The sequence below is a fragment of the Grammomys surdaster genome, unplaced genomic scaffold (assembly GCF_004785775.1).
Source record: "Grammomys surdaster isolate TR1022 unplaced genomic scaffold, NIH_TR_1.0 137, whole genome shotgun sequence".
Classification (NCBI taxonomy): Eukaryota; Metazoa; Chordata; class Mammalia; order Rodentia; family Muridae; genus Grammomys; species Grammomys surdaster.
Window position 1 is genome coordinate 1,078,711 of NW_021604595.1, and position 22,366 is coordinate 1,101,076.

The 22,366-nt window shown below is 48.8% G+C and overlaps 1 protein-coding gene across 2 annotated transcripts in view; it reads left to right on the forward strand.

The window, feature by feature from the left end:
- Nucleotides 1-22,366, forward strand: part of Wnk2 (WNK lysine deficient protein kinase 2) — a 104,984-nt gene that overhangs the window by 29,324 nt on the left and 53,294 nt on the right. For both annotated transcript variants that reach the window (XM_028763240.1, XM_028763241.1), the window contains 4 exons: nt 12,751-12,923; nt 13,971-14,191; nt 19,070-19,227; nt 22,162-22,250. In XM_028763240.1, the coding sequence (XP_028619073.1) occupies nt 12,751-12,923; nt 13,971-14,191; nt 19,070-19,227; nt 22,162-22,250 (641 nt within the window). The remainder of the gene's footprint in view (nt 1-12,750; nt 12,924-13,970; nt 14,192-19,069; nt 19,228-22,161; nt 22,251-22,366) is intronic.

Consider the following 22,366-nt stretch of genomic DNA (forward strand, 5'->3'; position numbering starts at 1 on the left):
CCCCTCCCCCTCCCCCTCCCTCTTCCCCTCTCCCTCTCCCTCTCCCTCTTCCCCTCTCCTCTCCCTCCCCCTTTCCCTTTCTCTCCCTCTCCCTCTCTGTCTCCCTCTCCCTCTCCCTTTCCTGGTCCCAATCCTGAGAAATTCTAAAATCTCTCCTCTGTCTGTCTGTCCCTCTCAGCTATTTGCTGTTGATATTTTTATTAACCAAACAGAACCAATCAGAGACAGGTTCCAAAAAATTATGTATAGACACTCAAATAAACAGTTTTAAAGACCCAAATTAACGTTAAAATGTAAGCAACACTATGCCAAACGCACTCCATTCTCCTGTGTTCCCATCCTTGATCTCTTTCAAATGTGTGGTCTCTTCTTTTCATTAATTGTTGACATGCATAGATGTCTTTGTATACCATACATATCCCTAACTGCTACCTGCTCAGTCTGTATAATGTTACGTGTATGTGTGTTTTCAGGGCTGACCATTTGGCATAGGATAACCAATGGGTGTGCTCCTCCCTGGGGAAGACCATTTTTCTGCACTCTGGGCATTCCTGAGTTGCCTGGAGTTCTTTGTGTAGGGTTGAGGTGTTATGGTTTCCCCCCTCCCCCATCAACTTTGGCATGTGTCTTGTCTTTTTTCAGCTCATGTTTTTTTTCCTTCATGTTGGTGAAACTTTTTGGGCAAGGCTTCTAACTTTACAACAAGATACAATCTCACAGTGAAACCCCTTATCTTCTGGCTCTTACAGTCTTCATTTTGGAAAAAAAAAAAAAAAAAGAAATGTAAGCCAGCAGCTCAAACAGAAATTTTAAAATCAAACATTCTTAACACGATCCAAAGAGTTGCTATTTTGGCACTACTTATATGCTGAGGGATGACAGAAAATATTTAGTCTCTATGTTTCATGATTAGACCGTTGTGTTTCTATGAGAGTAGCACACGGTGTGTGTGTATGTAGTAAAAACACTGCAGTTCACAGCACAGAGGAGTCTGTTCAGACGCAGGGATAGTGCTCATGCCATGTGTTCAGGGTCATGGCTGCAGCTCAGTCTGGTGATTTAACACCAGCAAATGCTGTTGGGAACACTACGAAGTCACTGTGCATTTGCTTTTGAGGCAGTATGTGGCCAGTGCCTTTTCATAAGCCTTTTAAAATTACTTTCCTGGTTTTAAATTTTATGTATTTTTGTCTTGTGTGTGTTAAATGCAGGTGCAGGCACATGTGTGCCAGGGTGTGGGTGTGGAGGTCAGAAGACATCTTCAAGGAGTTCATTCTTTTCTTCCACTGTGGGGTTCCAGGGATCGAACTTAGGTCACCAGGCTTACACGGCAGGCACTTTTACTTGCTGAGCCACTTAGCTGGCCCTCATAAACCTTTTTTGCTGTTGCCAGATTTCTGTTTCCTCCATCCATCTTCAGCTATCCTATTTGAGGTTGTAACACACAGTTTAAGAAGCAGTACTGAGCCAGAAATGGGCTTGATACAGCAACACATACACTTCCCAACCCTCTTGAGTGCTCCGAGCTTCACGTGTGGCCATTAGCTTGTATAGAATGGAGGGGGGCCACAGCTTTCAGCAGAATGCTAAGACCCCGTACCAGTGCTACTTACCCTGAGATGCCCTCAAGTGTTGGACGTGATAGGATACAGCCTCTGCCCGGTAAGATAGGCTGCCAGAGTTCAGCCCCCAAGGGAGTGGACAGTCCTTCAAACCTGACATTTGAAACTGACTGAGCAGAATTCCACAGCCTCACCCGAGGGAGCTGTCCCTGCTGACTGGGCTGTGTTAATCCTGCTGATCCGTGGCCATGATGCCGTCCAAATCTATCTTTAGGTGACCCCACAGGAGAGAGGCTATGAGGTAGGGCCTACCCTTTCTAGAAATCAGACACGTGGGATGTCAGCTCAAGAGGGACTGGACCCTTCAGGGATTCAGGGAGGTACAGGATGGGCCTCAGGAGGGGTCTCCAGGGCAGGGGGCTTCTTGGCTTGTATGCTCTCTGAAGTTCCCTCTGTATGACTGTCTAGTTTAGGCAATATCCAAGGCTTCCAAGTTGCTTCTCTACATGAGCATAAAACCAATATTCCCTTAAGAAAATTGATGTAGCTGGGTGGTAGTGGCACACACCTTTGATCCCAGCACTTGGGATACACAGGTAGGTGGATCTCTTGAGTTCAAGGCCAGCCTGATCTACAGAGTGAGTTTCAGTATAGCCAGGGCTACACTGAGAAACCCTGTCTCAAAAGCCAGGAAAAAAAGAGAGAAAGAAAAGAAGGAAAGCAAGGTCCTTTTCCACAACTGGTCTTCCTCCATGGTGGCCCTCCTCTGTGATGGCCCCCTTTCACCACTGTCCTCCTCTGAAGTGGCTCTCCTCTACCATGTCCTCCCTTTACAGTTGTCCACACTCATAGTGTCAGCCTCTGTTGTCGGCTGCTGTCCTCAGTGGGGACTCCACTCAGGGCCAGGACAATTTATGGCTGGCATTCAGGGTGAAACAGCCATGCTGGCTTCCAGTCTAGCTTTGGAGAGCACTGAGCCTCATATTGGGATCAGAGTGGTGTCAGAGGTCAATGCCCTCAATCCCTTACTCACAATAGCGTGGATAGGAAGGGTCCCTGGGAATTCCTTTGGGGAGGTGTGTGCCCCTTTCATTTGAAGGAAGGTACTCTGGAATAGGTGATGTCCAAAGAGGTGGCTTTCTGTCTCTTAGCTGATCCCTCCAAACACGATGAGGTCATCTGTTCCCACCAAACATGAATTGCTTATGTCCACTCACACCCTGGTCCCCATTGGTACACACACTGCAGGTGAAGCCAGCTGCTGTTCTGAAGGGTCTGAGGTAGTTCTGGGTGGTAGTGGGGCTTAGATTCCCCTAATCCTCTGTCTCACAATAGCGTACAACATGGTGAACACCCTTTCTAAGTGCGGCAGTGATGTTTTCTTCTAGAAGGAGTAGGAGGAGTGGATGAAGATTCCCAAGTCACCCTTCACTTCTCCTGACATGTTTGCCACTCGTAAGCCTGCCCTAGGCTTTCTGCTCGTAATTATCGCTGATGATGCCAGTTCCTGGGAAGGTGGCCAGGTGGCATTGCTCAGGGGCAAGGCGTGGGCTGTGGCTTAGATCCTGTAGGGCCACCACAGGCTGGAGAGAAGGCCCTTGGGTGCTGTCCTGAGGAGTGGAACAGGCTGCATGTGAGTGTTCTCCCCTGTTTTCCCCCGAGTTGTAGGCTGACTCTGTAAACTGTAACACCTCTACCTGGAAATGAAACACCCACATGCCCTGCACCCAGCTCCACCCGATGTTCCTGGCGTGTCCACCTGTTTCTTTGCTCAGCTGCTCTGTTATATCTGACACTGCTGAGTGCAGGTGCACAAGCTCCCCACTGGCATCTGCCTGCCCTCCCTCCCCAAAAATGGCCCCATCCCAGCTAGAACCAAGCTCTCCTTAGATATGGCATCACTGCCCATCACGTGGTATTGAGGAGACTGGGCTAAAGGGTTGTTGCTATCCCATCTCCCTCCAGGACAGGACCCTCAGCCCTGAGGGACTATATGGCTGAGGGTCTCCATTGTTTAAGGTAGTTGTCAGCAGGGCCAGGTCTCTTGGGTTTCTTTGGTGAGCAGGAAGCATGGTCCAGAGCCTGTGGGTTAAACTTAGGTGTGTTCTATTGGATGGGGGCTTTCATCTGACAGAGAGTACACCATGATATATGTATACTATATGCTTCTAAAGAAGACAGTGAGTCTCTGGAATTCTGGTTCACTCTGACTGCTGGGTACGTTGCAGGCTACCACCTCACCCTCCTTTCACCAGGCATGCTATAGCATTTAGGTGTGGGCTGTAGATTAGCGTCAGCTGACTGGTACTCAGAGGACAGAGGGTGGCTAGCTTCTCTACCTGATCTGTCTGATATGGCCTCAGCCACTCACATGGACTATTTTAGAAGGTCACAGTGAAATGAAAGACAGGCCGGCTCCGGGCATTGTGGCTATCTCTCAGACTCACTGGGAAGCCCAAGTGGGCAGCATGCATAAGATGTATAGGTAGGAGATGTCCAAAGACCCTCTGATTTCTTTCCCACAGTCAGTTGGGTAATGCCTGAATGTTACTTCTCCCTTCAGGGGCTGCTTATGAATCTATGAAAATGTTCCTTCCTCTCCTGTACCTCCTTGACCTGGCCTGCTTATGGGATGGAGTGGTATGCAGAGGGACTCCTTGCTAACAGGCACCTCCCAGGTGGCACTTGTGAGAGAAAAGGCCTGGTATCCACTTGGTCTCTGTGCATCCTGAGGCTACTAGAGAAGTTTAGTGAGGTCAGCCATGCCTGTGTGTGTCCTGAAGAAGGCTCATGTCTCCCATCCACTCACTTTGAGGCCTAGCAATTGGTCCAGGCAACCTACACCTTCATCACCTATATGTCGTTGGCCAGGCCTCAGAAGAGCTCTGTGTCTGGATCACCATCTGTCATGTGCCATCCCCTGTTAACTTTCTTTCTCCTGGTCTTTATGTGAACTTCTCTCTCCTTCCATACTACATGGTGACAGGTCTGCTGGTCTCCACAATGATTCTCTCTGCTCTGTGACAACTTTATTTTGGCAGACCGTGGCTTCCTGAAATCCAAGCCCTAGAGTGTGTGCGTGTGTGTGGGGGTAAGATACACAGAGCCTGCCCTCAAACTACCCCACTCATAGCTTGGGTACCCATGGCAAGGGTGGAGCTTCCTGATTGATTGATTGATCCATTGATTGATTGATGAGGTGGCTGCTGGTCCTGATGGGGGAAACACAGGATCCAGGTCTCATAAGTGCTGGGAAGACGTGTGAAGCATCCCTTCTATGGCTTGTGGACCTTCTTTGTCTTTTACTGATCGAGTGGAGACCTTCTCAGAGTCCATTGACATACACCAGAAGATAGACAGACTTATGCCAGGCCCAGAGTCTCTCCTAAGATAATTAAAATCACCCTATAGGTACCTGGTACTGCTGACAAAATCTCCCCATGGTGCAGAGAAGGCACATTTTCAGTAAAATTTATTTTCTTTCTGGTCAGCTGTGCGTTATTAATTCCTAATGGTCACCCAGTTTTGGAGAAGTACGTTCGGCCTCAGAATCTTAGGTACACAAGGGTTTTATTTAAAGTGCTGTATCTCAGAATCTTATGCTGAGGAGGACTAGAGGAGTGTCAGAAGAGACTGAGAACACCGATGCATTGTCAGGCTTGCAGAAGTCAGATGCCAAATTCAACTGGAGTGGGAGGTGACCTTGCAAATGGACTTAGTTGTGAAGTGGCTGATGGAGAGCTGATGCCTGGCCTTGGATCACATAGGAGACGCTTACAATTGAGAGAGAGTTGATATTTCCAGAATGTTGGAAATGGGAAGGGAACCTTAAAGCCGTTCCTGATACCTGATACTTTTGGATTTATGCTGTCCTGAACCAGTAGGTCATTTAAAATAGTTAAGCCCTGATAAGTTGGCATTTTGGTGTTTATATTAAAAATTAATCTACATTATTTATTTATTTACAGTGGCTTCCTCCCCATTGGTGAGGGTACCCATATCTTTCGGTCAGTGACTGACTGAGAGTCCTAGGGTCAGGAGCTTGGCCTTGAGAGAGCAGGGCCTCCAGTCACCTGACACCTGTCATTCTTCTCTGCCCCTATTCATTCCCTTCTGAAGAAAATAGCATTATCTTCAAAGGCAGTGAGGCGCCAGACTTTCCGGTACACGTTTCTGCCTCAGATAACTTGACAAAGAAGACTAGGTAGGGCAGGTGCCCGCCAGTGACTTCCCTGAGTCCTGAACCCTCAATCTGAGCACATGCTTGGACTGAGGAGGCCGGCAGTGGGATGCATCATTGATGGTTGCTCTCTCTGAAGCATTGGGGCTGACTCTAGGTACATATCATCCACTGTCTGGTTTCCCGGGTCACATCTGTATCCGCTATTTTTATCTGGTAGCTGTGAGGAACACTTTGACCTTCATGGCAATATCTTTTCTTAAACACGAATAGGGAGGTACACCCTGGTTGCTTGGTGATACATATGACTGTTGCCCGGATGATGATAAGAGGGGCTGGGGTTCTCCTTTGCAGCTGGTATAAGAGAGAACGAAACCAGGAGCTTTCTCTGCTGGTCACAGGGGTACCAAGTCTAGCCAACCCTTGGGAGCCTGAAACCAGCTTCCAGAGCCATCCACAAGCTGACACCCACTGCCGTCCTGGGTTTGTACCCAGCCTGCTTGTGTTATACCTTGTGTGGTCTCACTTCATTATGTCCTCCCAGAAGCCTCTTCCTGCAAAGATACCGGCTCTTTCTGTGTCTTACAGAGAGTGGGGAATCACAGTTCTCCCAGGCTGCCTAGGGAGAGGGTTCTGTTTGGCGGCTGGGTGCCCTGGCTGGCCATGCCCACTTGCTCCTTCAGCCTTAGTTTTTGCCTCAGTGGGCAATTGCATGTTTACTTTCTTGTCTGTTGGTGACTTTCCCCTAAGGATTTTTGCTTTCCTAGATGCTGACCTGAGGCAGAACTTGGAGGATACAGTGGCTTCACCCTTTCAGACATCACACCCTGCACACTTATCCTGCCCACAGACTTCCAGATCACACACCTTCACTTGCCCTAGACTGTGAGCAGAAGAATATGCACCACACCAGTAGGAACAGTGGGCCTGGACCTGAGGGTGGAGGGAGGCCCTGTTTTCTAGGAGTGTGGAACATTCAGGGACACTGAACCTTTATAGAATACTGAGGTGCTTCAAGAGGTGAGGGGACAGAAGAGACACAGATGTGCAGTTGCAGCTCTGTGCTACCTGACCAGATACCTGCTGACCTCAGGATGGTAGTACCACTGAGTGTGAACACACAAGGGAAGTGAATCTTTGGGTAGGCCTGAGCTCTTCCAGGGGCCTGTAATCCCATTCTGTCTTAACTAGTTGGAGCCCAAACTAGGCCTACTCTCCATTCATAGGATAGTCCTGGACCCAGAGTCCAGAGCCTTTCTTTGCTTAAAAATAGTATTTGGGGGCTGGAGAATTGGCTTAACAGCTAAGAGAACTTGTTCTTCTTGCAAAAGACCTGGGTCAATTCCCAGCAATCATGTAGTGGTTCACAACCATCTGTAACTCCAGTTCCAGGGGATCCAACAGCCTCCTCTGACCTCAGCAGGTAACAGGTATGCACATGGTACACAGATATACATGCAAGGCAAAATACTCATACATGTATCGTAAAAAAATTAACAACCGTTGTACTGGGTTACATTTTCATGAAAGTACATGATATACTTTGAGCATATTTCTCCATACTTCCTCTCCCTTGGGGCACCCTCTCTTCCCAGTGGTTCCCTTTGTTCTCCTGGAAAGTTTCACTTCTTCTTTTGTTACCTGTCTGTACGTGGCTTTATACGTTTGTACAAACTCGAGCACCCACAAATGAGAGCAAACCTGTAATAATTGTCTTTCTGCGAAGATATCATTCTCTTGCTATGACTATTCCAATTATATTCATTTTCTACAAATAACATATCTTCATTCTTTACGGCTTAAAAAAAGTCCTGTGGTGTTTCTTTGGTTTGACTCAGACCACAAGCCTGTGCTCTGGAAAGAGGCTTGCCACCAGTTGCGCTGTGCCCATGTGAGCCAGCACTCTGCCAACACGGCCTGAGTGTGGTTCTCACCCTCTTGCAGTCCTCAGAAGGCATGCTTCTCTTCCCTTGCTGTAGAAAGATACTGCACTCTTGCAACATGTGCCTCTTGGGCCTGACTCCCTCAGCCATCACCCACTGGGGCTGTTGTGATGGTGCTGTGGCCCTGGGCTGCCACAGGGGTGGTTACCTGCAGACGCTCAAACTTTCTAGGCAGCAACTCTCACTTTTTTCTTGTTTGAGACAGGGTTTCTCTGTGTAGTCCTGGCTATCCCAGAACTTGCTCTGTAGACCAGGCTGTCCTCAAACTCACAGAGATCTGCCTGCCTCTGCGGCCCGAGTGCTGGGATTAAAGGTGTGTGCTGCCTCTACCACCACCATTCAGTGGTCTCGTATGTGTGTTCATGCTGCCCTAAAGCACGGGTTAGGTTATCTGATCACCTGGGCTGTCAGACCTAAGTGCTCCTGAATGCCCGTCTTCCCACCTTGGAAGCTGCCATTTTGTCTCCCCTATGCATGACCAGCGAATGTCGGAGCAACAGATGAGGATAACTTGGATAACCTAGTGAAGAGAAGGCTGTGCTCCAAAGAGCATGTGTGATCTAATCTTAAATGACCAAGGAACATGGCACCTTGATAAAACATTCTGCTGGCATGGAATGTATTAAAATATCTCTGTTCCACTTTCTGTTCCACTCCTAGAGGCACCATTGCTAACAATTCATGACTTTGGTGTCTTTAATTTATTGCCTTTAGCTACTTGATATCATTAATACTGTGCCAGGCTCTAGATTAGGTAACTATCAACACATGAATGTGTGTACATGTGTATATGAGTACATATGCATGCACACACATACAAACATATGCATGCACTCACACATACACACACACACACACGTACACACATGGGGAAGGCAATACTCGACCGTAGCTTATGCAAGGTGCCTTCTCCCACGAACTATTTATGTTAGTCTTCTTATTTACAGCTTACACGTTGCACTTTGAGCCATATGCTGCTGTTGGTCGATGGTGAATATTGTAAAATAACTTAGGCTTTAATGGTTCTCTGAGGCTTCTCTCAAGTCACTAACTAGGCCCATGGGAAGGGAATTGGAGACAATATTGCTGCCCTAAGAAGGCTTTGGGGGGAAGCTGAGCTGGCCCAGGAGCCATTTTCTCAGCTGCTTCATCAGTGACCCTCCAAAGTCAATTTAGCTTCATTCCTTTTGTATGTGTTTGCATATGTGTGAGTATGTGATTTATACTCATGTGTCTGTGTGTAGCTGCATGAGCCTCTGCAGAGCCTAGAAAAGGATGTCTGGTGTCCTGTTCTATCGCTCTCTACTTATTCACTTGAGATAGGCTCTCTCTGAACCTGGAGCTAAGCTGATGGCCAAGCAAGCCTTTCACTGTGCATAGGGGGTCCTAGATGCACACAACCACACCTGGCCTTTATGTGGGTATTGGATATTCAAACTCATTCTTGCACAAAAAGCTCTCTTGCCTGCTGAGCTGTGTCCCCAACCCTGATACATCTATTTCTGTTCAGTAGGCTCACTTCATCTAGAGGGCATGGGAAGTTCCTACGTATGGGAACATGAGTGTCCATCCTAGAGTAGTGAGCATTTGGCTGGGTATAGAATTCTTAGTTGGCACAATTGGCTGGGTATAGAATTCTTAGTTGGCACTTTGAAGATGCTGCTACCCTTCCCACAACCAATATCACTGATCTTACTCGATGTCGCCTGAGCCATTTCTTTGCAGATAGGAAATTCCTTCAGACCTCAGGATTCTGAAGTTTCACTGGGACAGAACCAGAGGGTAGGTCAGTTTTCATTACTGACCTGACTTCAGCAGGCCTTTTCATCCTAAGACATTCTCTTTTTAATCCAGAGAAATGCTATTCCACTGTATATATTTCAAGTCTTTCCTTAGAGCCATGGTTACATAGTTGTTTGTCTTCTTTGTTGTTTCTAATCTCTCTCTCTCTCTCTCTCTCTCTCTCTCTCTCTCTCTCTCTCTCTTTTTCAGTCTTTGGAAAGTTTTAACTTTTTATTTTTTGTTACATTTTAAACATTGAAGTGTAATTTATAAACACTGAAATATATATCTTGAAAAATTCAAGTTAGGGCTGGGGAGATGGTTCAGGTGTTGAATCACTGGCTGAGAAAGCATTAGTTTATATCTGAATCATTGTGGGTAAGTAAACTGGGTGGGTGGCACCGGCTGCTTTTAATCCCAGAGGCAGAGACAAGGAATCCCTGGAGCAAACTGCTTAACTAGACCAGGAAAATCAGTAAGTTCTGGGTTTAAGCAAGACCCTGCCTCAGCATATAAGGTGGAGAGTGATGGAGGACAACAGGCATGACCAGTGGGTGTGGTAGCTCATCCCTTCAACTCCAGTGCTCACACAGGGAGAGGCTGGTAGGTCTCTGTGAGTGTGAGGCCAATCAGAGTTACTGAGAAACCTTGTCTTACTCCCCTAACCCGAAAAGAAATCAAATGTAAATCTCAAGCTTTCATATGCTTTTGGGCACATGCACATGTGCGCATGTGCACATGCACACACACACACTCATGGGTTGGGCTGTGGCTGTAGCTGAGTGGTAGGGCATTTGAGAAGCAAGTTCAAGGCCCTAGGTTCAATCCCCAGTTCTTCCCAAACATAAAACATAAAACATCCTACACACACACACACACACACACACACACACACACACACACCATACTGACCCTGCACACCAGATTCTCAGTTCCAGGTCTTGCCCACTCCAGAGGCAGCCACCGTTCTGAAGTTGAAGTTGACCCTTTTGTTATTAGTCAGTGTAATAACAGTTCCCAATCAAAATGGCTTCCCACCAGACACGTGCTTATGCCTGACTTTCTTAATTCAGACTGATGCTTTGGGGATTCATGCAGAATAGTTTTTAACCAAGAGGGCTTTGTTGTTGTTTTGTCTTTTTTTTTCCTTCTGGTTGCTGAGGCACATACTGGTTTTATGGGTATGTCGACAAAGTGTTTCAGTTTACCGGCATGGGGTCCTTCAGCTGATGTTAGGTGGGGCAGTGGTGGAGCCTGCTCTTTTGTCATCTTTTGAGGACTCGTGTTTCTTTTCTCTCCATGGACCTTCTTTTTGAGGGGAATGTGGGATCCGGAGCTGGTAGGAAGCTGCATCCTTTCTAGTTACTGTCTTTCCATTCAGGGGCCAAGTCCTTTGTCAGATGTATATATTGGATATGGTTTCTCCGAGTGTGTAGCTTTGCTTTCATTATCTAAGATAAATAATAATTTTAATGAGTGGAACATGTTACCATTTTACTGTCTAGATTAGAGATTAATTCATTTGTACTCAGTGTTTCACTGGATTATGGACTATGTTTACATATTAAACAAAGCCAGCTCGGCTTTCAAAACTTGTAAGAACTCATCTCTGGGTGTTTTCTTTTAGAGTAGAAATTTGCTCTCGAATATGCAGGTCCACATCTTGGGTTTTCATGGGAAGAACATTAGTCATCTGTTTTGAAGTCTCTGAATGATTGTCTTTCTGGTGCTGCTTACAAACTTATGATTTCTCTAGGCTATTTGGCCTTGTTGGTGATAGCTACTGTCCCCCTGATGAGCAATGGGTCAGATGAGTGTCTGTGTTATGGGGCAGGGGTCTGGCCTAAACGGGTGTGGCTGCTACATGGGGTATAATTTCTTAACACGGTGACTCTTGTCATGACCCTATTGCCCACTGCTTCTGTTGGACTCTGGCTTGGCATTGTGTGAGGCCTTCTAAAAGGGTCCTCGGGATCTTTGCTTATATTTCCTTTCAGCTCTGATCTCTCCTTGATCTATCTCAAACCATCTGCTTCCTGTCTCCTGGAATTCCTCCGAGTTTCTGTGTTCTGGGTTTAGTTGTGTTAACAGTTTCCTTTGCGAATATAAACACCTGTCTAGTCACTCTCCCGTGGCTCTGGCTTGTGTGGTAGGGGAGCAGGACTGGAAGGTGACTCCACTTAGGTGGAGCTGAGAAGGGTTCTCTATGTTTATAGAGTCGGGGGAGGTCACCCTGGGGCCCATGGCTGTGGCGTCTCATGAGAACTGGGAAGCACGGAGCAGAGTTTGGGAGCTTGGGAGCTCTTTGGGGTTGTTTTGAGTGCTCCAGGATGAGAATCTGTGGGTAGATTTGGGAAAGGGGGTAGAGTCAGGGTCTAGGTAGGCTGCTGGGGTTAATGAGGCAGGGACTAGGGCAGAGGGCAAAAGGCAACTTGATGAAAGTTTCAAGACAGCAATGAGGTTTTGTTTTCTTTCATTTGAGACAGGTTCTCATATAGCCCAGGCTGACCTCCAACTTGATACATAACTGAAAATAACCTTGAACTTCTGATCCTTCTGCCTCCACCTCCCAAGTGCTGTGTGGGCCACCAGGCCTTCCCTCATTGAGTGCTGAGGATTGAACCCAGGGCTCTGTGTGTGACGAGCAAGCATGCTTGCAGTGAGCTACATCCCTAGACCTACAGTGATGTTTGCTTACTGCTCTGCTGTAAACTTTGGGACAGTGATTAGTTCTGCCACCGAGACCAAGCACAGCCACCCAAAGCCAGGCGAAGCGTGCTTCTTTCTGCTCCGAGAGCTGGGCTGCCTGCTCTCAGCATTGCCTTTGCCAAGATGGCCCTTCATCACCTCAGTGCTGGCTTCTGGCACTGCAGTCCACTGGGTCTTGAGCACCTCCCCTTACTGTGCATGCTTTAGAAGCAAGCTGACATTTCATCCCTTTAACGGGTACTCTGAAATGAATGATCTGTGAGGGAGCAGAGGCCTCTGAGGTAAAAGTGCAAGAGCTCAGCTGCATGCGGTGTGAGCTGCTTCTGGCTTCTCAGAGCAACTTCCTACAGAGGGCCCCAGGCAGGGCCTGCATCTGGGGTTATAGGACCCAAGGGGTTAGCTGTGGCGCACCATTTGTCACAGTGGGTAGAGAGGAAGGGTAGATTCTGCTACTTGTCACTGCTGGGGAGTACTTGCCCCCAAGGCTTCTCCTGCTGCACTCCCCTGGAAGAAGGAAGAGTGGCTGCCAGGGCCCAGGGCACCACCCACCCAGTGAACCTATCTCTGGCTCTAGGACCGGAAGCTCACCAAGCTTGAACGGCAGCGGTTCAAAGAGGAGGCGGAGATGCTAAAAGGTCTACAGCACCCCAACATTGTGCGCTTCTATGACTTCTGGGAGTCCAGTGCCAAGGGCAAGCGATGTATCGTGCTGGTGACAGAGCTGATGACCTCGGGGACGCTGAAGACGTAAGTGCTGCACACATGTGGGCTGGAGTAGCCTTGGGTAGGGCCTGTGGTAGGGTAACAGGTGTTGGAATGCTTGGGTCAACCTGGTTGGTGTCTGTGATCTAATGTCCATTCAGCAGTGTCTTTTGTGAGTCATATTCTTTCTCTAAGCCATGGGAAGTCCATTCCCCAAGTGAGAAGACTCAGACCTAATAGTCTTCCTAGCATTTGGCTCCCTCTGGCTTCTTATAACAAATGAGACTGGTTCTCATGACCACTGGACTTTTTCCATTCTCCCTTCCTGTGTAGGACACTTCCCAGTGACACAGTTCCTTTGTCTACTTTGTCTGGGACCTTATTTCTGGCCAATATCTGTTTGCCTAGAGGCCAGCCTGGCATGTTCTAGTGGCCTGGAAGCAAAATGTAGACGCTAAGGGCCAAACAGAACACAGCAAGGGGTTGGGAGTTCAGTGGCCATGGCAGTTTGCTACTCTTTCCTGAGGTCTGTGCTGTGGGAGTATAGGAATGTCCCCTCTGGGTGGCTATAGTTGAGTTCCTCTGAATCATTTTAACCCTGAGGCCTTTGATATTTTCTGCTTCTGGACAGCTTCACTCTCCTGTGCAGATTCAGTGAGAGAATTTCACTTCCTACCTTTCCCTGGGTGAAACCAGGGCCCAGCACACAGCTTGTTGCATGGATAGCCTGGCCTTTGTGACATTTGACTATAGATATTCCTGTCACCCAAATGCTAGACTGGGACCCTGGCCCATTTGGTGGCTTCTTGTCACATCCAGGAGATTAAGGCTATGATTGGCATGGATTTGGTGGCAAGGTCTCCAATAAAAAGATCCAGTGGAGGGCCGTGGTCCTGGCTCAGCTGCCTCGATCCAGCTGAGACTCCCCGGGTAGGAGAAGGGCTGTTGAGACTCCCTTTCCCCTCACTGCCTGTCCCACACAGTAGCAAAATTCATGTGACTGAGCTTTGTCACAGATTGTACTTTGCCAGGCAGAGCCTTCCTAAGGACCTGCAGCAGGTGAGCTGCTTGATGATTCTGCCCCTCCCCCAGGTACCTGAAGCGCTTCAAGGTGATGAAGCCCAAGGTACTGAGGAGCTGGTGCCGGCAGATCCTGAAGGGCCTGCTGTTCCTGCATACAAGGACACCCCCCATCATCCACCGAGACCTCAAGTGTGACAACATCTTCATCACTGGACCCACCGGCTCTGTGAAGATTGGTGACTTGGGTCTGGCCACCCTTAAAAGAGCATCTTTTGCCAAAAGTGTGATAGGTGAGTCCATTTCTTCTCCCTAGGCACACGGGAACCACACATCATCCAAGGAGCCTCAGAAACCTGAATTTGCTTAATTACCTCAGACCTGGTGCAGGAGACTTATCAAAGTGTCTGGGTATCCAAGCAGCCTCAGGATTCTGGTGGCTCATCGAGAGGACCTGCCTAGTGGGGAACACGCTGCCTTCCAGCTTGCCTGGAAATACTGGCTCTGTTTCCCACTGAGAGTCCTTTCAGACTCAGAGGTGGGGTGGTCTCTGCGTCAAGATTCTTGGCTGTGTCAGGAACCACCTGTGATTGCCTGCCAAGGGTGGTGGGCTAGATGCCAGCTTCTGAGCTGTGGTGGACACTGTGGCTGCTCAGGAGGAGGAAGTAGTGTTACCACAGAGGAATCACACTGCTTGTGGGAAGTGGGACTGGAGCTGGTCCCAGAAGTCAGGGAGAGGAATACCCAAGGCTGTGGGGCACAAAGAAATGACAGCATGCAGTATCTGACCAGAAAGGAGGATCAGAGAGGCCCAGCATGGTATCCACATGGTGACAGAGGGTGGCACTGAGGGTTTGGGTCCTTTCTTGTCCTCAGGCTTTGTCTCCAGGCCTCTCCTCCTCTGAGGGACCTTCCTGGCCAACTTTTGGGGGATGGTACTCTGGGTCCTGGGATTGTAGCCTGAAGTACTATGTAAGGATAAAGGGGTCTGGATCATGTTATGTTTCAACCTTGAAATGACCAGCATAGACTAAGTGTCTAGCAGATGCTGGGAAGGATCTCGTGGGGTTTGGAAAGAACATTAGAGGGACTTCAGTAACAACTGTTTGGGGCTCTTCACTGTCTTGACGTCAGGTGTGCCCCTCCATCAAGGCTGGTTACTTACCTGAACAGGACAAGGAGGAAGGTTGGCCTCAGGCCCTTATGAATTGTTTGTGGAAAGAAATTGGCCAGTGTGGCAATCTTGGGGGACTGCTATCTTTTCAGTAGTGTCTTTGGAATGTAATATTTAGTGTAGCTGTCTTGTCTGGGCAATAGCCCTTTGGAGCCTAGATCTCTGGTGTCTTTATCCTGATAGAGTAAAATGGTGGGATTGACCGAAGTCTCAGTTTCCTGTCTGTGGAAATAGGTAGAGCTAAGTTAGGAAGATAGCTCAGCTAGGAAGAGTACTTGCAGCATAACCATAAGGACCTGAGTTCAGATCCCCAGAGCATACATTTAAAAAGCCAGGCAATGGGGTTGGAGAGATGCCTCAGCTCTTAACTAGAGTATGTATTGCTCTTCTAGAGGACACAAGTTTAATTTCTAGCACTCATATTAGGTGGCTTACAGCCATCTTTAACTACAGCTCCAGAGGATATGGCTTCTGTCACCACCCTGACACATGTGGAACACACACACACCCTTATCACATAAAAGAAATCTTTTGAAAATGAAGAGAAATTGGTGGGGGTTCAAGGCTATGTGGTTGTGGTTGCTGCACCTGACTCTGAGCTCTGGGAAGGGTTTAGCCAGATTTTGTTTGTCCTTAGATGTGACTTCTGGTTGCAGACCTTGAGCTCTGACACGTGACTGGAGGGCTCCTCCCGGTCACCTGCCTCAGAAAGAGCTAGGCTGATCCCACTTAAGGAAGCTGAGGCCCTGTGTCCCACAGCCAGTGAGCTCTTTGCCCTTTTGGAAACAAGACTTTGAGTTGCTGGCTTGGATGATAAGAATATGTTGGAATGGTGTTTCTGGCAGGCCTAGGAAGACACTGAACCATTATGAGTGCCCAGCTCTGTGGAGGTGTCCCCGTCACCCTGGCTTTTGCTTGTTGAAACCTAGAAAGTTAGAGAGGCTAGGATCAGGAGTGTGCTTGGATACTTCTGATTGGGGTATTGGGGTGAGACTTACTTAGGGGGATTCCCATGAGCACTGTCTTGAAAGTCCTGTTTCCAGCAAGTGCCAGCATTTGGGGAGGCTGAGGCCAGATGGGGGCTCCCCAAGGCCTGTTACCCAGGTATCCCCAGACCCTGCAAATGGAGCTTCTTCTTGGGCCTGTTAGTAGAAGGGGATAAATGTTGGCACTCAGATCACTTAGGCTAAGTACAATGTCATATGTTACATTTTTAAAATATATATTTGTAAAGCCAGACATGGCTACATGCATACCAGTAGCTGTAGCATTGCAGGCTACATGGGCCTCCTCATTGTGTGTTCTGGATGCTTTGGTGGGGCTGGAGAACCCCACAGCCCCTTTGTAGGACCTGAGAGTGAAGTAGGTACTGTAATGCTTGTATTGTGTCCAAGGCAGACCCCTGGGGCTGCTGAGGTCTGACTCATCCAGGAGGTCTTCTTGCAGGAGGTAGGAATCAGGGAGTGACTGAGGCCTTGCTTTCCTGATCTGTGAAATAGTGGAGTCAGATGAAGGCCTACGTGTTCCATCCTGGCGGCTCTGTGAGGAACACACCCAGGCCCTGAGCTCTGAGAAGTTTCCAAGCAGGCTTTGTAAATTTGCCCTTGAAGAGTGAAATGGGAAAGAGGCCAAGGTGAACTGAAGATAGGTATTCTAGAATGAGCTACAGGTCAGTCCTGGATGGTTGGGCATGCCAGATAGAGAAGAGAGTAGGAGGGGGCTCAGGCTGTTGGATACCATACAGATGTAACAGGTAAGCTCTTAGGAGTTCCAGGCAATACAGGGTCCACCTAGAACATGGGGAGATGGACTCTGCCTGCTCAGTGAGGAGCCGGGCAAAGGCCAATTGTTAATTTGTTCTTGTTATAACAAAAGTCAGGAACCTAAAAGAAATCTAAAATAAAAATAAAAATAAAAATAAAGCTTTTGAGTCCCATGAAGGAAGTCATTTGTTTTCCATTGCAGACTCAGGACACACAGACTCTGTACGATAGGATGAGTACAGTGTTATGCTGGCTGGAGCAGCCTGCTCCACTACTGCCAGGCTTCAGCACATTCTCCTGTTCCTTAGAGGACAGAGATGTCTTGTAGTCATCTAGAGGTAGCTAAAGACATTTGGAGTTACCTCTCCATCAGAAAGGAGAAGGTGGCCAGGGCTAGACCCTCAGAAGTCTTGCCTGACTTTGGCAAGAGAAGCTTGGAGCGCAGTGGTGGGAGGAATGTTCCCTAGCACCTGGGGTGGGGGCAGGGACTGCCACTTTTACTCTCACACAAACTCATCTGCAGGGACCTGGGGGTGCCTGGCAGCTGTGCAGGGCAGTCATAGACCGGGGTAAGAAGCTCTGCAGCTGACAGCTGAACATGAAACAGGTTAACGGGTAGGACGGCAGCCTAGACAACCACATGCGTGCGTGCCTATGAGCATATGTACATGATATTTCTAAAATTTGGATTTAACTAGTGAGATGAAAGGAAAAATGAGTCAAGTGCATCCATGATCAGGAATTATTAGGATCTCCTATCCTGGATCAGAGCTAGTTCCAGCCTCTGGCCCTTCTCCTGGCCAGAGTCAGACTGTCTGGGATACTCACTGCAGAGAAGGGTTGGTCCTCGGTTCTTGTAGGCCCCCAAAGAGTCCAAGTCCAGGGATGCTGCTGTCTTTTGACCCTAATATCATGTGGACAGCCAGTGAATGGAGTCTCTGTTTTAAGAGATGGGGTTCCTATATGTGGTAAGTTGTAGCTGGCCTGGCTCCAAGTCGTGGGAGCCTGGGTTCTGTCACAGTGTTCTCTAGGGCCCAGGTCACGCCCCTGGAGTCCCTTTGTTGGCCCCTCTAGCAGGAAAGGGTTTTGTGGTTTCTCCTTATTATCACAGGACACATTGTCTCACACAGTCCCTGGCAGAGGTATCACGGGGTAGCATTATGGGCAATAGAGGTAGCCCTGGGGAGGGAGCCTTTCCTTCCTACAACTTGGGGTTTCCTGCCAAGTCAGCTGACCTGTTCACTGTGTTCCAGCTGCCAACATGGTGACCCTCCTGAGTGATCATTGTGCTCTGGGCACATGTAACCCCCCAGGATATCCTGGGGTCCCAAGGATATACGAAGGGGTAGGAAGGACATGATCCATTTGTAGGCCACCCCTGCCTGGGACACCTCTGTCATGCATCTTGTGGCTTAAGAAGTATATTCATTATTCTATGACAAGGGATGGGAAGAAATTTAAACATACTTAACATCAGTAGTTGTGGTACCAGAGAGTTTCAATAGTACAAAAAGATGAAAGTTCTCAACACGAGGTCTCTTCTTGGTCTGTCATTTCTGATGGGCTTTTTCTGTAGTTCCTTATCTTTTACATAAACCCATACTTACATTTTCATATTTTTTTCAATTTTGGGCTAAACTCACAATGCATATTAAACAGAAATAATGGGCAACAGATACCAACATAGGGCTGGAGAGATGGTTTAGAGTTTAAAAGCATTTGCTGCCTAAGCTTGAGGGTCCCTAGCTAGCACAAACCTACCTGACAGTGACAGCCAGTAGAGTGGCAACTAGCCTCTAATCCTGTTGGTTATGAGACAGAGAGGGGCTTCTTAGAGCAGGCAGGCTAGCCAGACTAGTGAGTGATTTGGATTTTTAAAGCAAAAATTTGGTTACTATTTCTGGGTCTACTGGCTAGCTAGCCTAGGATTCTCTGCTCCAGGAGAGTGGGAGAGCCTGACTCAAAGGAAAGAAAGAAAAAGAGTTGTGGGAGACAGTGCTAGAAGAGTGACACTGTCAGGTTACCCTCTGGCTTCTTCATGAATGGTTCTGAAAACTGATGGCTATCCCTGGAGCCATCAGATGAGGTTTAGACACAGTCTGTAGAGCACACCTGCTTAAACCCTGGGATCTGTTGTCCCGTATGTGTCACGGGACTCATACAGAGGAGGCTGGGAGCATCTATGGGGCCATGGAGCCATGATCAGTAATAACTGTCTGCCGCTCCTCACGTAGGTACCCCTGAGTTCATGGCACCTGAAATGTACGAGGAGCATTACGATGAGTCCGTTGATGTCTACGCCTTCGGGATGTGCATGCTGGAGATGGCCACCTCAGAGTACCCCTATTCAGAGTGCCAGAATGCCGCCCAGATCTACCGCAAGGTCACCTGTGTGAGTCCACCCAGCCACCCTGTTAGTAAGGACGACAGCCTTGCTTAGTCCTTTGGGCAGCTGTGCAAGGAAAGGAGCCATCATGGGCACCTTTTCTTGGGGACCCTGAAGCTTGCTTGGGTAAGAAGTCTAGCAAAAAGTAATGGTGTGGTAATAGCCCAAAGGCCGTTACCTGCACAGTAACCAGGAAGAAGAAGAACTAAGGCTTGAGAGACTGTAACTCTGCTGGGGCCTCCTTTCAGGAAGTGCACCCAGGCTAGCTGTCAGGAACCCCATCTTCTTTATTTCAGAATCACAGTTTGTTTTCCTTTTTGCTAAACCGTCATCCTAGCCAAGCACATCTCTGGGCAGCTGTCAGCACCGTGCAGCCTGGGAACCTCGGACCTTGTTCAGCTGTCACTCTGATTTTTGAGTTGATCCAAAGGCTTCAGCTGTGCAAACAGATTGGGCTGTCCCCCCTCTCTCTCTGTGGTGGCCCCTATGCTGGTGGAACAAACACAGCATCTGAGGTGGAACAGCTGGGCCAGGGCTCCTCATTGCTGGTTCTCATGATGTGTCATCTTTGCTCTTGTGGAGAGGCCAGCAGGCCCTTGGGGTGCTCCCTGACCTTGGTTGTTGTGATCTGCATAGTGCTTCCTGTGTCCTCCTCAGCCTGGGCAGCTCCGTGGGACCCCTGTGCTTGGACCTATTTCCACTTGCAGATTACCTCTGCAAATATGCATGGCCTAGGCACCCATGTAGCTCCACTCTGGGCCCACCCACCCAGCTCAGCCCTCTTGGAGATGGTATGGAGCCTCTTTTGCTGTTGGATCCGAATTATGTCAGTTGCTTTGAGCCCCTCCTATGTACACTATAGATAGGTTGCGACTGGCAAGAGTTCTTGGCTGACGGCCTTTCCCAGAAGGCCACATTAGTGTAAAGTTACTCCAGGGAAGAAGGGGCTATCTGCCAAGCAGGGTGTTAAAGGCCTGAGAGATTTTGGTGGTATTGGTCTGGGATATGGGAAAGGATCAGTGGGCTTCAGGCTTGTTCTGTACACAGTAGGTGGTGGACTGTCCTCTGGGCTGGGAACAGGAAGGCACATCTTAGGCAGAAGATTGGACATGCGCCTCATTCTGGCTAGCAGACAGTATAGTGCTGACCCCTCTGAGATTCTTGCTCTTGTCTGTCCTAAGTGGGGCTGCAGCAGCCAGGCACAGCAGGTGTGTTTCTCTCCTTTCTTCCCTCTTATCCTTTTTCCTTCCGTCCTATCTTTTAAGAAGAAAAAAAGCCTTTTTGAAAGAGCAGGGCTTTTAAAGCCTGACTCTTGCTGAGGGATGAAGCCTGGGAGGGTCGAAGCCTTCGACGTATTTTATTTTTGTAATTAGTTACTTCCTTCCCCCTGCAATTGAGCAGATTAGACCCTGCCAGCTCCTACTTCTGATCTGAGAGATATCTGTGTGCTTTGAGTAGGTGGTGGTTCCCTCTCCCTCCCGAGCCTCTTCCTGGCTTGTGGCCAGAGGCAGTGACCACAAACAGTGCTCTTGACTCCGCAGGGAGGAGATGGTATAGGGAAGAAGCCCAGACTCTGTGAGAAGTGTGGAATCCACCGTGGGCTGAGGCTCCTCACCAGGACGAGGGGCAGCTTGTATGGGAGCCCTGGGGTCTCTGCCTGCAGGCTCTGCAGCCAAGCTGAGGGACAGCTTTGTGGATGCTCACTGCTGGATCTGAAGCATCAGCTGCAGCAGCAGTCTGCAGCACAGGGGAAGGCTGTGCTGCATGTTAGTGCCAGATGATGATCCTACATGGTAGAGGACCTTGGCCTGAGTTTGAGGCTGGAGCTGCTTTATATATACCCAACATGTCCTGAGCGGGAGGAACATTGGCTACTGGCCTTGTGCTGACAAGATGTCTTCCTCAGTCCTTGAGTCTCCACATTACTTTGGAGAAAGGGTCTCTGAACCCAGAGCTGTAGAACTCAACATTTTGTCTAGACATCTGGCCAGTGTGTCCTGGGATCTACCTGTCTCTGCCTTTCCCAGTGCTGGGGTTATAAGTGTACGCCAACAAACCTGGCAATTAGGTGAGCGCTGGGCGTCATGCTTACAGCAATCTTTTGACTGCCTACACCATCGTCTCGGGCTCTATGTCTTATTTTTCTTCAGCGCTCACTGTCCTCTCCTTCTGGTGGCCTAGTTAATATGTGTGTTATGTGCCAACCTGCACCTCCTTAATGTCACAAATTCTGAGGAGAAGGGAACAGAGCCGTGTATCTGTCTGTCTGTCTGCTCCATGCCCAGCAGCTTCGTTGCCCTGTCTTTTCATCTGCGTGTGTGACCTGTGAAGTTTCCATTTCTGGTTGGTTCTTCCTCTGTATCTATAATTTCTCCTCATCGCCAGAAGTATTTTTTTTTTAATGATGGCTCCACAGCCACGATGGGATTTATCCTTGCCCCCTGCCTCCAGCTCCCAGCATGCCCCCAGCTCCCAGGATGCCTTCATGTCTGTTGCCTGCCCTTTCTGCCTGCTGAGGAGTCCCGTCTTCTTATCTCCTACCATTTCTAATAGTTTCTGTTTGAGCATCACACACCGTACCATCGCAGCATTTCTGCTCTGTGTAAGCTGTACTGTGGCTCAGCCTACAGCTCCTTCATTCTTTGCCCCGATCGGTGGTACTGACTAGGTACTCATCTTGGTTTTAAGCAAAGGCTTGAGGAGACTGTAGACTTATGGGATCTTTATCGTTCTTTCCTTTCTGGAATTCTGCCTCATTGCTCCCTCAGCTCCAGAACACAGCTCTGCCCTCAACTCAGTGAAGCCCAGGAGGCTCCAATGGGTCCCAGGCCTCAGGCTGGGAAGAGCCCTGGGTAGCAAGCTGGGCCATGGGATACACCAGGTTGTCCATGGTGCCTCAGCTCTGGGTGGTGCCAGGTAACTTTGCTCTGTTCTCCTCAGGGCATCAAGCCGGCCAGCTTCGAGAAGGTGCATGATCCTGAGATCAAGGAGATCATCGGGGAGTGCATCTGCAAGAACAAAGAGGAGAGGTGAGCCGCACGCTGGGCTCCGGTGTTCTCCAGCTGATGCTGGTCCAGCTGGCATTTAGGGCTGTGTTCTCCATGCAGCCTTCCCAAGTCAGGCTGACTGGCTCAGGCTATGTGAC